General features: G+C 48.5%; 1 protein-coding gene across 1 annotated transcript in view; it reads left to right on the forward strand.

The window, feature by feature from the left end:
- The window catches only part of LOC118795327 (ephrin type-B receptor 1-like), a 155,614-nt gene that overhangs the window by 127,818 nt on the left and 10,956 nt on the right, over positions 1 to 16,840 (forward strand). Inside the window, exons 7-12 of the mRNA XM_036553738.1 lie at positions 127 to 289; positions 4,692 to 4,800; positions 5,361 to 5,425; positions 9,943 to 10,113; positions 10,456 to 10,703; positions 12,997 to 13,212. Coding sequence (XP_036409631.1) covers positions 127 to 289; positions 4,692 to 4,800; positions 5,361 to 5,425; positions 9,943 to 10,113; positions 10,456 to 10,703; positions 12,997 to 13,212 — 972 coding nt within the window. The remainder of the gene's footprint in view (positions 1 to 126; positions 290 to 4,691; positions 4,801 to 5,360; positions 5,426 to 9,942; positions 10,114 to 10,455; positions 10,704 to 12,996; positions 13,213 to 16,840) is intronic.

The raw sequence follows: 16,840 nt of genomic DNA on the forward strand, positions 1-16,840 counted from the left end.
TGCGCTGAGGGAGAATTTTCATTTCAGTAATATGTAATTGACAATTAAGCATTGTGTTGTTTTGAATTGTATCCAGGCGGTGACACTCTCTCTGGTCCCTGTCTCTCTCTCTCTCGTTTGGTCCAGGACCACACAGAGTTCAACTCGTCCATGGTGAAGAGCCAGACCAACACGGCCCGCGTGGACGGCCTCAAACCCGGGACCATGTATGTGATGCAGGTCCGAGCGCGGACTGTAGCCGGCTTTGGCAAGTACAGCGGCAAGATGTGCTTCCAAACCCTGACAGATGGTGAGTGTGTGCATGTGTCTTTGTGTGTGTCTGCGCCTGTGTGTGTGTGTGTGTGTGTGTGTGTGTGTGTCTTTGTGGGGTACCAGTGTAGGTATTTATGTGTGAGGCTGTGCATCTCTGTTTTGCACACATGTATATGTGCTTGTATGTTTGTGCATGAGTGGGTGTCGGTATGTGTAGGTGTACGTGTGTGTGTGTGTCTGTGTGTGTCCGTAAAAGAAGCTGACTGCACTCGATACCGAATGCTAATTGGGTTTTCGCCGAGTCCTTGTGTGACTTCGAGAGCCATCCCAGAATGCTTAGCAGTGATTACTGGTTGATGTGATTAATTATCAGCCACGGGGGCCCGGGATTGTCCTGAATATGTGGACACCTGCTCCGCGGGCAGCGTTCCTGTCCGCGCATGCAATGAGCTGCTCCGTCCCGCTCTGCGTCCCTGCAGCCCTTCTGCCCGGGGTTTTTAACTCCCCGCGCCGCACGCAGGCTTCCCTGTCTCCCCCCATCACCGCCTCGCTCCTTCTGCTCCCCCCTCACTGACGCGGAGAGAATGGCGGCGGGACAAGCGGAGCTGATTTACACCCCCCGGGTTTACAGTAATGTATTTGTCAGACCGTAGATTATCTTTTTTTTTTTTTTTACCGGTAACACCCCAAACTAACCCCCGTGTCAGTTACGTTTCTCCTCCTCCATGACACTGTCAGACAGAATCAAACAAATGGTCTTTTTCTTTTTACACTTGACATTTATTTAGCAGAATCCAGAATCCTTGTCGATATACCATGTACATATTTTGCATATAGTGTTGAATATATGCATGAAAAATATTTTAAAATATACCTCCCGTCACTTTTAAGGGCTTAAAATCATTTGAAAGGGATGAATGGTGAATAAATGAATAAAGGTGTGAACGGTGAATGCTGAGTTGTGAATAATGGATGAATAAAGCCTTCTCATTATCCATATGATGTAAAGTTGCTAATGCAGATATGGGATGTATATATTATTGTACTCTATGCTGTGTATGATGACATATTTTGACATATTGATGATGATGACATATTTTAATTGGGGGCTACATGTTTGTATAAGCGGGTAAGTGGTCAGGCTGTGATCTGAAGGAGAGTGGTCCTCCGCAGCGGTTGATTAACGGTGCTGAAAACGAGAGCTGGCTCTGACTGACCACAGCATGGCAGTGAGGGGACACAGGGCCAGCCCAGCCCGGTCTGGGGAGGGTTCTCCTTCCCCACACTCAAAGATCAGAGGCTGAAAAGGGCCAGTTGTCATGGTGATGTTAAATATAGCCCAGCTCTTCCTTAATCTGGGCCAGCGCTGGTCTTCTGCCTTAAAGTGAAGGGGCCACCTCTTAAAGGGCTTTTTAACTCAATTAAAGGCACATAGGATTCTTTCTGTTGCTAGGAAAGGGAAGCCAGGGCCCATTAGCTGACCTGTGAGAGATATTGATTATTACGTTTTGCAGTAAATTGTACTTGTACACCTCATATTAATGGAGCCCCCTGTTAATATTGGCAGGCCGTGAGTCTGGGGCCTGCATCCCCCCTCTCCCCTGCAGACTGTTTTCATTTTTTAATGAAAGAGAATGAAAGCCTCATAGGATGCTGTGAGGCGAGTATAGCACCCTCACCACAGCTCCACACCAGCAGGGATCGAAAGGGCATTGGAGAGAGGGAGAAATAAAGTCCCCCTCCCCTTTAGGGGCCCCTTCTCTCAAACCAAGCAACAGCTCCAGTCTGTGATGCTGACGATGGTGGTGGTGTTGCAGATACAGATGCTTATGACGACGATGGTGACAGTCAAGATGATGCAGATGGTAATGAGGACGATGACGATAACAGTGATGATGATGATGAAGATTGTAATGATGATGGTAATGGTAATGATTATGAGGACGGCGATGGTGAGGGTGGTGATGATCATGACGATGATGATGGTAATGATGACAGTGATGGTAATGAGGAAGATGATGATGAGGATGATGGTGATGAGGATTCTAATGAGGAAGATGATGATGAGGATGAGGATGGTAATGAGGATAATGATGAGGATGAGGATGGTAATGAGGATAATGATGATGAGGATGAGGATGGTAATGAGGATGATGATGGTGAGGATTCTAATAAGGAAGAGGATGAGGATGGTAATGAGGATAATGATGAGGATGAGGATGGTAATGAGGATAATGATGATGAGGATGAGGATGGTAATGAGGATGATTATGGTGAGGATTCTAATAAGGAAGATGATGAGGATGAGGATGGTAATGAGAAAGATGAGGATGAGAATGAGGATGGTAATGAGGAGGATGATGATGAGGATGGTAATGAGGATGATGATGGTGAGGATTCTAATAAGGAAGATGATGAGGATGAGGATGGTAATGAGGAAGATGAGGATGAGAATGAGGATGGTAATGAGGATAATGATGATGAGGATGGTAATGAGGATGATGATGATGAGGATTCTAATAAGGAAGATGATGAGGATGAGGATGGTAATGAGGATGATGCTGATGAGGATTCTAATAAGGAAGATGATGAGGATGAGGAAGATGAGGATGAGAATGAGGATGGTAATGATGATGAGGATGAGTATGCTAATGAGGACGATGAGGATGAGGATGGTGATGATGAGGATGGTAATGAGGAAGATGATGGTGAGGATGAGGATGGTAATGAGGAAGATGATGGTGAGGGTGAGGATGGTGATGAGGATGGTAATGAGGAAGATGATGGTGAGGATGAGGATGGTAATGAGGAGGATGACGATGATAACACGTTGCCGCCTGGGCGCTGTCCCAGGCAGATGATTAGGGCTGAAGGCGCAGCTGACGGTACATTGGTTGGTACAGTGCCAAGGCACGGCCATCATTACCACAATCAGCAGCAAGGAGAGTGGAGTCTGTATCGCTCCTGGTCTCGCGCGGCAAACACACCCTCCCCCAATCCCCCAGCCCCCCCACGTCCCCATACAGTCTATTTAAAGTGTCTCTGCCTAATGACTGGCAAATGGAATGGTGAGAGTAAGTGATTTTAATAGGGAGGCGCTCAATTGACTGTGGCAGCAGAGACACCTGTACTGCGGCTCCCAGCCTGCATGTATGATGCTGTGGATGTCCTCAGAGAGAGCGGGAGGGAGGGAGGGAGAGGGGGAAAGTGAGGGAGGGAGAGGAAAGGAGAGGCTTTCACCAAATGCAGCAAATAAGACATTAAAGCACATGGGTGACCGTGTTATTGGACGCTCAAGACGGGCACTTGAAATTGAGACAGAGTGGTATGTAGCTGGTGAAGATATCCAGCTGTAGTACTAGCCCGTAATTCTGTCTGTTATGTTTCACCACATTTATGGTAGCTTTCCTTCCATCGGTAAGAAGTCGCACACGCAAGAGGTACAGTGCCACTTTAAACAGGCCGCCGCTGGTGGTCTTGCTGATCAGCAAACAAAGCTAGGAAGGAGGCGTTTCCTGTTCCCCAGTGTCATTAATTAACACCAGTATTACCTCCTGCCTGTGAGGAAGGCCTGGGGATTTCAGTTACATCCGTGGCCTCCGAAAACCGGCAGCGGTCGGAGTGCGGAAAGCAAAGCGGAGTCATCAGCACTCTTAAGGCGAAAGGCACAGTCTTTTGTTTTGTCAAACTTCTGAGCTGAATTGCTGAAACTATTCATTGGCCGGTTTGCCAGGTTGTCGAAATTGCCTCTTCCCTGGCACGTGACATCCAGACAGAAGCATGGAAAAACTGGTTTTCGAATACATTAATTAATGGGAAAAAAACCACTTTAATTCCGTGTCCTCAGAAGTCGTATCGCTCCCTGACATTTCAAGTAGGGAGGCCATTGTGCGGCGGCGTCACTTTTGATGTTAATGGGCTTTTCGGAGTGACTGGGGAGACTTACGCGTGGACGTTTCTGAAGGAAACTCCAAGGTGTCCTTTACAGTCTGCGGACTGTGAAAGGGGATTAGTGACAGCGGCTGAGAAATGAGTCCGCTCGGGAGCGTCGGTCTGACAGGGTAATGCTGGGTGCCATGTTTACATTCTCCCCGCCGTTGGAGGGGAAGTTCACGCGGGCTCGGCGAAGGCGGCGCGCTCTCAGACGCTGTTCGCTGCAAAAGTCTTCGCTCAACATCTCGGCGCTAGCGTTCCAGGCTGCCGTTGTCCCAGAACGCACCTGAAGCCACTCACCGCCCCTTGATGTCGCCCCCCCCCTCCCTTTCCCACATCCCTCTTCCTTTTTCCATCATCTGTTCTCTCCCCTCGTCTGTCCTCACCTGCCCGATCCCCTCCTCCTGTTTCCACCGCCTCGTCTCCTCCCTCCCTCTCGGCCTCCCTCCCGCCCTGACCTTCCTGCTCCTCTCTCTCTCCCCCTCTCTCCCTACCCCGTGTTGCAGACGAGTACAAGTCGGAGCTGAGGGAGCAGCTGCCCCTGATCGCGGGCTCGGCGGCCGCCGGGGTGGTGTTCATCGTGTCCCTGGTGGCCATTTCCATTGTCTGCAGCAGGTACAGACCCCGCCCCCCCTGGCCAAAGTGAATTATGGGGCAGCGCAGTTCACAATAGGAAAGGTCAGGTCTCACCAGGATGGACTAGCGTACCTAGTCCTAATACCTGACAGGTGCTTTATAGGACAGACCATTTTAATAAGGACATTCCGGTTTTATGTAGGGCAAACCAGTTTACTGTAGGTCAGTTAACTGTGTGACAAGAAACTAGTAGATGTGTATGTACTATCAGACCGATCAATTTAATATAGGACTGTCCGGTTTACTATTGAATTGCCTAGTTCCCTAATGGGAAGAATTGGTTTAAATCAGGACAAACAAAATGTCTGCTGTTCATGGAAAGTTACTTCTTGAATGTGGAAATTATCAGACGATTTTCAGGTGTCCCACTTAGACGATTAGTAATGATGCTTTAATCAACGCCACATTGTTTCAATGTTGTCAAGATCCAGACACCTACTCCTCCACCACCCGAAGCACCCTTCTCAACAGAACGTATTTGTGACATTGTTGTGCTGGTTCTGCTCTCTCTAAATGATAGCTTTTGTTTCTTGCTGCAGGAAGAGAGCGTACACCAAGGAGGCGGTGTACAGCGACAAGCTGCAGCACTACAGCACCGGCCGAGGTGAGCTGGCTCCCGTGTCACACAAACATGCGCGCGTGTGTGTGTGTGTGCGCGTGCGCATACATGGGGTGGTGTCACTTTGAGCTTTTCTCCCCAGCCTGTTCATCGCAACCCCCTTCAAATGCAGTGTGCTCCTCGGGTCTCTGAAAGGCAAACTTCTACTGTCGGTTCTGCAGTTATGGTGGAAATGGGCACCGATCTGCGCCCCTCAGCACTAGCAATAAATGTGAGATTCTGCCAGGAAGGTGTGGGAAATGACAGCCGAGGAGCAGCTCTGGTCCTGTCACTATGTACGATGATAAAATAAAATAAATGAGGAAAGAGCTGCAATCAAAGTCTGCCATGATAATGCCTGAGAGAGAAGAAGGCCGCTCTCTGGGGGCTGCGGTTTGTCATGCCTAGCACTCAGAAAGCATGCTTTACATGTTTGTATATTTCACTTCCATCTTGGATGGATGAAAATAAGACTTATTAAAAACTCACTGTTTTAGGAAATTGCTATTTTTGTGTTCCCTGCAGAGTCGGGGTGTTCTGAGAGAGGCTATCATTAAGAAGCCAAATGTAATTTACAAAGCAAAAAAATAAACAAGAGATCTGAAGAGCCCTAATCATCAAATGAGCAATTTAGACAGAAAGGAGAGTTTTTTTTTCTGATTGTAAAAACATATTTTTTTCTGAGATAATTAATATCTGAGAACTCTTCCCTGTGAATCTGAATTAAGCTCCAAATAAAAACATAAATAAAACATTTCACTGTTCTTCTAATTGGGGACAAATGTTACAGAAGTCAGCTTGAGCTCCGTGGATTGGCATTGGCGTAGCTGTCTGCAATTTGTAACCCACAATCAAAGCAGCGCTCATGTGCAAACTGACCCTCTGAAGCAAAGTAGTTCAAATCTGAGGGGAATCGTCATGTGACCAAGCAGTTTGTCTGAACGGTCCCTGCCGCTCCATGCCACCAGTTTGCTGCTGGAAATGGCACCGCACAGAAGACAGCTTTGCCAGATCTAGAGGTTTCCTAAACGTCTTAGTAATGTTTACCTGCACTTTATGCATTGATCGCACCAGAGTGCCAGAGTGCCATGGTCTTGGATTTCTGGCTCAGCTCATCTCTTGCCCAAGACATGTGCCTCGCAGACTCTTCTTAAGGGTCTCATGTCTGCAGTTCATCTGCTTAGTAATTGTTTTTGGTTTTCTATTTTTGGTTGTTGTTTGATCAGTTTTGTCAGAGCAGAAGGCTGACAACAGAAGGCAGTGATGTGTACCAGTAGAAGATTTAGGATGGTGGTGGGAGGGGGGGGGGTGTTACAGATATGCAAATAAGCAGAATAAAATCTTGAGAATTTATCAAAGAGTGGTGTCATGAAAAGGACATGTGCAGTAGACAATAGTATTAGTGCTTCTTAATTTACCTTCACAATGTGGCACAACAGTGCGGTATGGTGTTTGGGGAACTGGGTTTGTCGCCAAAGGCTTGTTCAAAGTTCAAATCCAGTGTGGGGCACTGCAGGGAAATTGCAGTAACAGCAATTGCTGTAATTTCTTCATTTGTCAGGCAGAAATGTGTTTATTCTCTGCCTTTAACAAGGCATTAGTGTGGGCGGGAGTGGACTCCTCAGGCGAATGCGCTGAGCAGTTGCCGGGTTAGCACTGGGGAAGGTACCATGAAGTAATTTGTCATTGAAATCTTTAGTGTTTGAGGTGTAGATCGGACATCTCCTTGCAGCCGTCACCCGAAGTTTGCATCGTTACAGTTCCGCTCCGTCGCGCCCTGTCCCCCCGCCCCGTGTCACCTTGAGCCCGCACCGTGGCGGGATCTCAGCCGCTCGCCCCTCTCCGACCCCTGTGACAGGGTCCCAGATGGACACCAGATCCCGACCCTCCCAAACCCCCTCCACCACCACCACCACTCCTCCCATGCCAACCTGGCTGTGCAAATGAATGGTAATTTGCATCAGCACTTAAGGGGTACAGATGTTGTTAAGTGAGGTCTCAGAGGACCAGGTGCCAGGAGAGCCAGATGGAGGTCGACATGACGATCGGGCGCCCCCCCCATGCTTCTCGGCCAATCACGGTCTACATCTGCTGCCGCACACACATCTGCTCTGCGGCTCTGTCTCTCGGTTTCCAAAGCGGTGCGGCACGCGGAGTGGCTGCTTTAGCATCTGGGTCTGAGATGTACTGACACCAGGAAACGCGCTGCCGCGGATGCTCTTTGGCAGCCCTGCCGGTCGGTCTGTTGCCACAGCGATTATGGACTCATCCAATTAGCAGCCTTCCCCTTGAGGCTTGCAGCTGTTGCATCGCCTGCTCTCCTCCCTGTCCCTCTCCTGTGTTTTCAGAAATACCCCCCCCCCCCACCCAAAAGTCATGTGCAGGATATGAGTGACAGACTGAAATATACCCCACACACACATGTGCATGCACACACACACATACATACACATGCACGCACGTACACATGCGCGCACGCACACACACACGCATACTTACACGTGCACACACACAGACATTCACACACACACACACACACACACACAGATCGCTTACTGTATCCGTCGGAATGAAAAGCATCCAACTGTGGAGTGGATTTACAGATGGGTGATTGTTACCTCTGTCACCGTCTGAAACTGGGCCAGCGGGCTTTTTGTCTGTCCATTCGTTATTCTGTTTGTCAGCCTGTCTGCGAGCAGCACAACTCAAAACTGTGGACAGGTTCGGATGAAACTTGGTGAAATGATTGCTTGCGGGATTCGGTTTTAGACACCCGACGGGCTTGGCGGAAGTCCAGCATGCACTCTGTCGAGGGCCCGTCTAGATTAATCATGTTTTTCTTTCACTTAGTCTAGCTCCTCGGGTGGAATGTTGCTCTCATTGGCAGAGCAGCAGTGACCCCACCTAGATTCAAACCTGCAACCAACTTATAGAGAAATACGTATTATATATGCATTATGCTACGTACAAAGTATATATATGGTATGCAGTAGATAAGAATATATAGTAGTATCTGTGTAATTCCACAGTAATTTTCCTGTGGAGGGTTTAAGTACTATAATGGACTGTATAATTTCACACGGCATCTGCTCCCCTGTCCAGTCGGTAATGGCTCCCGCTCCCTCCGAGGCAGTTCCACAGAAGGCAGGAAACAGACCCACGTTTTTCATTTGTTTCCTGAGCACGCGCTGATCAAGGAAGCATAAAATATTAACATCATATCTTTTTTTATCTTTCAGCTATAAAAAAAGAAATGTTAAACAGCGCTGCACTAGAGGAAAAAAAAAGAGATAAACTGTTTGCAATTTTAATTATACATGAAAGAGGAGTGCGATCTTGTCATGAAAGAGATTCTGGCCGCGCGGCTCGCAGAGACTCGGGCACAACGTCTAATATTGTGACTGCAAGCTAGCGGCTGCCGGTTGCCAGAAAGCCGCTTTGTGCCACGCGGCGGCTGTTCAAAGTGCCGGTGTGAATTCTCTGAATTCCAGTGCGAGTGGGCCCACTTAATTGTCGATTACATTTGTGTGAGCCGCGGTTCAGAGCAGTTAGCAATCCACCGGGCTGCGCACTCTGCCCAAAAGCGGGGTGCATCTTTTCCCCCGGGTGGGGTGTCGTCCGTTGCAGGTGCTCCCCCCCCCCCGGGATGCTGCACGCTCCTGTGCCGTTGGGTCGGGGGCCCGTGTGGGGGCCTGCTCATCTCACGCTTCATTTGCGGGCTTCCTTCTCGGAGAATCAAATCATTCTGCTCGGCTTAGCAAGAGCCGAGAGACGCCTCGGCCGTCTGCTAACCGGCGCTGCTGATGCTGCTTTCCAAGAGGACGTTTGGATGTGCTGCAGTCTACTGGAAAAGCGCTTTGGCTCTCCATAGATCGAGTTAGAGTGTGAATTCCGGGTAGGGAGTCCTAAGTTGCTTTTGTTGTGGCCCTATAGTTACCTAAGTATGCTCCTCTGCCCATGTGGTTCTGTGTCAGTCTGCACTGAATGCTCAGGGTTAGCCCTCCCCTCCGCTTTGTGGTTTTCGTTTTTCTGTTAGCAACAGCGCTCCTCAATCTCCCAACATGCCTGGGCTCCGTGACTCACCTGTTGTGGCCACGTATAGTAATTTGATACTGTGCGGGTTTTTATCTGTTTATGGGTCCTGCAGGGAGATTGGCTGCAGAAATTGGTTTCCTCCCCCGTTAAACGGGAAGAAGGCCTGCGTGCGCTAGGAAACACGGTCCCCCCCCCTCCCTCCCCCTCCCAGCAGCCCACATTGAGTCACTGCTCTCTCTCCCTCTACAGCTCAATGGAAAGAAGACTGATTCTTCAAGCATCTTTTGTGTTTAATAAGAAGCGATTTTGCCTTGCTGTGTTCCAACTGTGCGCTCAGTTAGAGAGCTCAGTATAAACTCTGCCTTGTCTTTGTGGTGTACGGTGTGACATGCTGTTGTTGTGCTATCTGAAGTCATGTCTTGTCCAAAAGTCGGTCTTTATCCCTGTGTTTGACCATAATGTTTTTGTACGCTCTCTTTGGGTACCAGATCTGACTAACTGCCACTCCCCCATCGGCTGCCCAACCCACTTCTCAGGCTCGCCCGGGATGAAGATCTACATCGACCCCTTCACCTACGAGGACCCCAACGAGGCGGTGCGCGAGTTCGCCAAGGAGATCGACGTGTCCTCGGTGAAGATCGAGGAGGTCATCGGAGCAGGTGTGGGGCGTCACTCACAACGTTCTGCCAAGCCATCTCTAAGAAAATTCCACATTAGGCGACCGCCTCCCAGGTCTCACCGGGTTTATGTCAGCTCAGTGGTCAGTGGTGACCAGAGACTGAGGCCAGTCTCTAACTTGTATGAACGAATCAAAAGACTGGTCCTCACAGCAAAACGTTGTGATCGGTTCTAACCAGTGAGTCACTGTGGAAACATAAAACACGCTCCATCCATTTTGACGATTCATGGAGGCTCATTCTCCCGTTACTGGTCATGTACATCGAGGTCAGCAGTACCCAACTCAACTTTGTGTTTTGTGTCTGTGTCTGTCTCTGCCCCAGGGGAGTTTGGGGAGGTGTACAAGGGGCGGCTGAAGCTGCCGGGGAAACGTGAGATCTACGTGGCCATCAAGACGCTGAAGGCGGGCTACTCAGAGAAGCAGAGGCGGGACTTCCTGAGCGAGGCCAGCATCATGGGCCAGTTCGACCACCCCAACATCATCCGCCTGGAGGGCGTGGTCACCAAGAGCCGGCCGGTCATGATCGTCACAGAGTTTATGGAGAACGGAGCGCTGGACTCCTTCCTGAGGGTGAGCGATGCATCCCAGATTATACAGACTATACAGACTCCTAAATGCTATGCAATTACGCTGCTGTTAAGTAATTAATCTAAACAATGCTGTGCTAGCACATTGTTATAACATTGTTATACTGTGTATTAGCAGTGATTACACAGTAAGTGTGTAATTACACACGTGTAATAATACTTATAACAACAAATAACAGATTAGTAATCCTCAGATTAAAACCACAGTTGCAACACTGGCTACAGTGACAATAAGATACACTGACTGAAGTGAGTGGTTTTAGTGTTTTAGTGTATTCCAAATATATTCAATCACACTGTAAGAGATAAAAAAATATCACACGCTATCTCATGTTGGATTTTCTATCTGTCTTAAATACGTAGTACAGGCACACACACACAGACACACACACGCACACACACACACACACTATAGGTAATAAAGACTTTCTCCTCGCTTGGAGAGACCGAACATACATCTTAATCAATATGCATGTGGGACTTTTTAATCTCACAGATTGGCTCCCTCTCCTCTTTGATCTCTCCGGCGATGGTTCGAAAGGGGGCTCTTTGAAGTTGCCTCTGCCGCGTTCGACCGCTGTTCGCATCGATCTTACGAGCCCCACATTTGTTAGCGGTGCGCCCGGTTCAAAGAGAGCTCCGCGGAACGTTCAAATGTGGGCCGGAGGTTGGGGGCCGAGGGACACGCCGGCGTTACCTGCAGAGGGAAGACTCGCGGGTGACCTTTGAACAGACAGCCCAGCCCCAGAACGGGAAGAACAGAAACACAGACAAGAAAACTGAGGGAAATGAGCCCTCCTTTCGCTCTGTCGGAGCAGCTCCTGGGATGGGAATGCCACTGCAGCTTCAGTAATTTAGAGGGAACTTGATAAACAACATCAAAGGGAGCTCAGTGAGGAGCGTGTTAGACAGGACAGTGACAGAGAGGAAACAGGTGACTGCAATGCAGGTGGGCCGTGGTGAAATGCACCAGCAGGCTGAAGCTGCTGTTAGTGACAGGAGGGTGTCAGCCTCAGACAAATTGCTTCTGGGGCCCCGGTTTTCGCCGCTGTGCTTCTCGGCGTCCGCCTGCCGGAATGGCGCGGGTGCACGTGTTTCTCATGTCAGAGCACGATCCCACAGGGTGCTTACTGCAAAGACGAGCACACAGCGGTCTGGAAGCTGAGAGTCGCACAGTGCTCGTACTGCAGGGGCTAGTCACACTGCTTTCTGTAGAGAGAGTCGCACAGTGCTCGTACTGCAGAGAGAGTCGCACAGTGCTCGTACTGCAGAGAGAGTCACACAGTGCCCTTACTGCAGAGAGAGTCGCACAGTGCTCTTACTGCAGAGAGAGTCACACAGTGCTTTCTGTAGAGAGAGTCGCACAGTGGTCTTACTGCAGAGAGAGTCACACAGTGCTTTTTGTAGAGAGTCGCAGAGTGGTCTTAATGCAGAGAGTTACACGGTGCTTTTTGTAGAGAGAGTCGCACAGTGCTTTTTGTAGAGAGAGTCGCACAGTGGTCTTAATGCAGAGAGAGTCACACAGTGCTTTTTGTAGAGAGAGTCGCACAGTGCTCTTACTGCAGAGGGAGTCATACAGTGCTCTTATTGCAGAGAGAGTCACACAGTGCTCTTACTGCAGAGAGAGTCACACAGTGCTCTTACTGCAGAGAGAGTCACACAGTGCTCTTATTGCGGAGAGTCACACAGTGCTCTTACTGCAGAGAGAGTCACACAGTGCTCTTACTGCAGAGAGAGTCACACAGTGCTCTTACTGCAGAGAGAGTCACACAGTGCTCTTACTGCAGAGAGAGTCACACAGTGCTCTTATTGCGGAGAGTCACACAGTGCTCTTACTGCAGAGTAACACAGTGCTCTTACTGCAGAGAGAGTCACACAGTGCTCTTACTGCAGAGAGAGTCACACAGTGCTCTTATTGCGGAGAGTCACACAGTGCTCTTACTGCAGAGTAACACAGTGCTCTTACTGCAGAGAGAGTCACACAGTGCTTTTTGTAGAGAGAGTCGCACTGTACTCTTACTGCAGAGAGTCACACAGTGCTCTTATTGAAGAGAGAGTCGCACAGTGCTCCTACAGCAGGGGGAATCAAACAGTGTTCTTACTGTAGGGAAAATCTTACAATATTCCTACTGCAGAGAGAATCTCACAGTGGTCCTAATGCAGGGAAAATCTTACTACACTGCTGCAGACAAAATCGCACAGTGCGGCTGGGGGAATGGTTCTCAGGCACGGCCTGGTTTAATGTCCTGACTGCCGTCTCACTCCTGTCTCCACAGCAAAACGACGGGCAGTTCACCGTCATCCAGCTGGTGGGAATGATGCGCGGGATCGCCGCCGGGATGAAGTACCTGTCGGAGATGAACTACGTCCACAGGGACCTGGCCGCCAGGAACATCCTGGTCAACAGCAACCTGGTGTGCAAGGTGTCCGACTTCGGCCTGTCCCGCTACCTCCAGGACGACACGTCAGACCCGACCTACACCAGCTCCCTGGCGAGTCCCTTTCCTCTTTCTCACCCAGCGGCCACTGCCGTCACAAAAAAAAGCCTTCATTTGGCTCCCTTGCTTCCTCACTGACCATATCACAAATTGTAGTCCCTCTGTCTAATCTCCTCTTCACCCAGCAGGAAGATAATAGCCTTCTGCAGCCTCTTCTTCCTTATTGACAGCTGTCGCGAACAGGGCTGATTCCTGCTAGCTCCTTTTGCTGCACTCTCAGTGGAGCTTACGTTTAAAATATGTTTAAATAATACAAGGAAGAATGCATTCACCTTGCTTCAGTGCTCCTGCACGGGTGCAGTGAGTATAATTAGCGATTCCAAGACAGGGTTGTATAAAGGAGGAAATGCGTTAAAAATAAATAAATGAAAAAGTCTCCTATGCCAGAGACCTTGGTCTTTTGGTTAAGCATCGGGCCGATGGGTATCTCCACAGGAGCCTCAGCTGAGAATTTTACTACTGTCAGGGTCAGGGTCCTCAGTCTGGAATTCTTTGTACGCCACTGTAAATCTACGTCACTGTAAACCTCCACCGAAATCCAGAGTTAGCTGGGGCTGGAGATTTAATATTGTTACTGTTCCCGTGACATGTAAGGTAAATTCAAAGCGGTGCTGTTGTGAGATGCATGTATCACCCTGAGATGCGCATTTTCATTCATGAAAAAAGCCTCTGCCTTTAGACATATGGACATAGAATCCTGATTTGATGGTTCAGGCTCCGTTAGGGACACGGTGCATCTTTCAGAAGCCTTTTTTATTATTCTTACCCGTTTGTGCGAGAATCGCGGGAGATTGACAGGCCGTGCTGTCAGTCTGTAATGCCGGAGCTCCATAATTGCTTCTCCCCCTGCGTTCGGCGTAATTCAGAAGGGCATCTCTTCCCTCTGCCCAGGTCCTGGGGATCATGTTGTGACTTCTCAGTTTTTGTTCCAGCTGAGCTCTTAATCGTGTGGGTTTATTGAAGGCCTTTTCCTGGGTTAATCCCTTTTTTTCCACTGTTTCAGCAGAATAAGCCGAGGCGCCAGGTGTCTTTCTGCTCCCACTAAACCGGCTGCAGTGTTGCGTAGGGTGGGAAATACTTTCTCAAAGTTGTATTTCTCTGAAAAGTAAAGATCCTGTCTCATACCATTAAAATGTGTGTTTGAAATAATCTATAAAATATGCTTGCCTCATATTTTATATCTGGCACATAGTACCTTATATAATGATGACTCTCCCTAATGTATCTAAGATCTGATAATATATTTATTCAGCGACTTTTGTTGGTTTATTGAATAAACCTTAAAGGTTCCTGCAGCAGGTCTTCTTTCTGAGGAAACACCTGTTTTTTTTTCTTTACTGTTATCACTACCTTACATATGTAATTTGGGCTTGAAGTTAACTTTTAACAGGCTCTCAGGAAATAAAAATCCATACTTTCTTATTTAAATCAAAGTGAAAGCATCTGGTCGGACGGACCTCAGATGGCCTTTTACAAGCCCAGCTGATCAATTTCTGCTATATCCACGTAAGCACTTTATATCCCGCTTTTATTTCCGGAGAGGAGCCCCAGGTTCCACCGCAGCCCTTTTCCTCATTCGGTGGAAGTGAGGGATAATGAGACTCACACAAACAATAAAAGGCCCGGACCGAGGCTGTTGATTGACAGGAAGCGCCATCGCAGGTGCGAACAGGAAGTGTGGGCGGAGTTGCGCCTGGCGGGGCCTCCGCTCCGCCAAACACCTGGTGGCATTAATTGGAAAGCCGAAGCTGTGCCATTTCCTATGAGTTTGTTTGGGAGCTAATTACCCCCCAGGCAGGTTAAAGACGCCGCCGTCTCCGTGACAACCGAGCGGCGCGTGGCCCTTCTGCCTCCTGAGAGTGTGGATGCTGTTAATTACCGTAAAATACAGTGTGTATGATGCACTTTCGCGTCAATCTTGTGCCCTTGTAGGAGACAGCAAATATAGCAGGACAGCATAGAAGTATAATGTAGAAGCGGGGATATACTGTATGGATATACTGTATGTCATTCCAATTCCATTTTTTTCAATATTTTAATACTTGGTGATTTTGGTGATGGGCGATTTTGACAGCCCATCCAATGAAGAGTGCAAATGGAGTGATCATTAGTAGTCTGAAAAGGGGCAGGTGGGTCTGTGTGTTCATCAGGACAGAGGAGGCGCAATTCTTCTCTAGTGTGACCCCTAGTAGGCGCTGTCTTGTAATCCAGGTTGAAGGAGATCAGAATAAGTGTTAACATGAAGTTAACACGAGTCTCCAGACTCTTCTGTGAATGGCAGCCATTTCCCATGGCTGTGGTTTCCATGTCTCAGAGTGACTGAGGCCCCACCAGCCTCTCTTAGAAACACCGGCCAATCGTGCCGTTTAATGGCAACGCGCCCTGCGTCATCCCGTCCTATCGTGAAATTTCGGCGAAACCACACAGAGCACTTCATAGCCTACGCTTTGGTTGAACTGCTGTTTGGTCCACCATATCAAACATCCGAGAGAAATGGTGCTGCCAGTTGCCTTATTGTGTGTGAATCGCACTGCCAGCAACAGTACAGAGCCTCTGATAGTCCTAGGGCCCAACTTTTACTAAAACTGAGCCAGGATCATTATTATGGTACAGAATCAATCTTCACCTTGGTGAGTGATTGGTAACACGTCCCAAATGATTTCTCGACTTTTTCTCGACGATTTCTAAGTAGGTGTGGAGATTTGCATAAAATATTAAATTAAGTCAAAATTAAATATGGTGAATAAATGGTTTCCATAATTTTCCAGAGTGCAGTCCCAGGTGATCTAAGGTGTTCCTGGTACTTAACATATAAGCGCTGGTACTGCAATGTAACAGCCATAGGTTTTCCTCTGCACGGTCAACAGCAACCTGTCATCTGCACCTATGCTTTGATTCAGAATTCCCCACTGTGCTTTGTACGACCGGAGATTACAGTCTTTCTTTCCCTTGTAAACCTTCTGTATGACCTTTCTGTAGCCGGGACTCTGGGATCACCCGGGGTTGTCAGACCTGATGATGCCACCGTGTGGGGGGGCAGTTTGGGGGGAGATGGAGTCCTTGAGCACCACACACGTTGGCTGTTAATTAAGCTGTGAACCTCACCTTTCGTCGCGTGACCTCGCCTGTTACGAGTCAAGGAGAGAAAGGCCATCATAACGGGCAAGGCCAGGGAATCAACCAAATTAAATTCCGCTGACACGACGTGATTTATTCACACTTTGAGCTCTTCTAAATTAATCCCTTTTTTTTCCTGCATTTTCCCTTCATTTTTTTCTCCCTCATTATGTCTGCATTCCCATTATATTTCCTCTCAGCGGGGCGCAAGGCCTTTGGTGCAGTGTTTTTAATGCATGTGTTTTTTTCCTGATTGTTGTGAATGAAGACGCGGGAGGAGGAAGCCAGCATGCACCTCATCTTGAGTCAGGGGCGCGCAATTCGTAATTGATTTTTTTTTTTTTAATGACCTTTTCCCCCATTAGCTCGGCATCTCCCCATCTATTTATCTATCCCTCCATCCATCCCTGCGTTTATCCATTCATTCTCCCTCAGTATCCAGTCCTTTGGTTTCTCGTTCTATTTTTCCTTATTTATCGCAGCTTTCCCCGGAGGTGTGTGGCAG

This window comes from Megalops cyprinoides, chromosome 20, assembly GCF_013368585.1.
Source record: "Megalops cyprinoides isolate fMegCyp1 chromosome 20, fMegCyp1.pri, whole genome shotgun sequence".
In the NCBI taxonomy this organism is placed as follows: Eukaryota; Metazoa; Chordata; class Actinopteri; order Elopiformes; family Megalopidae; genus Megalops; species Megalops cyprinoides.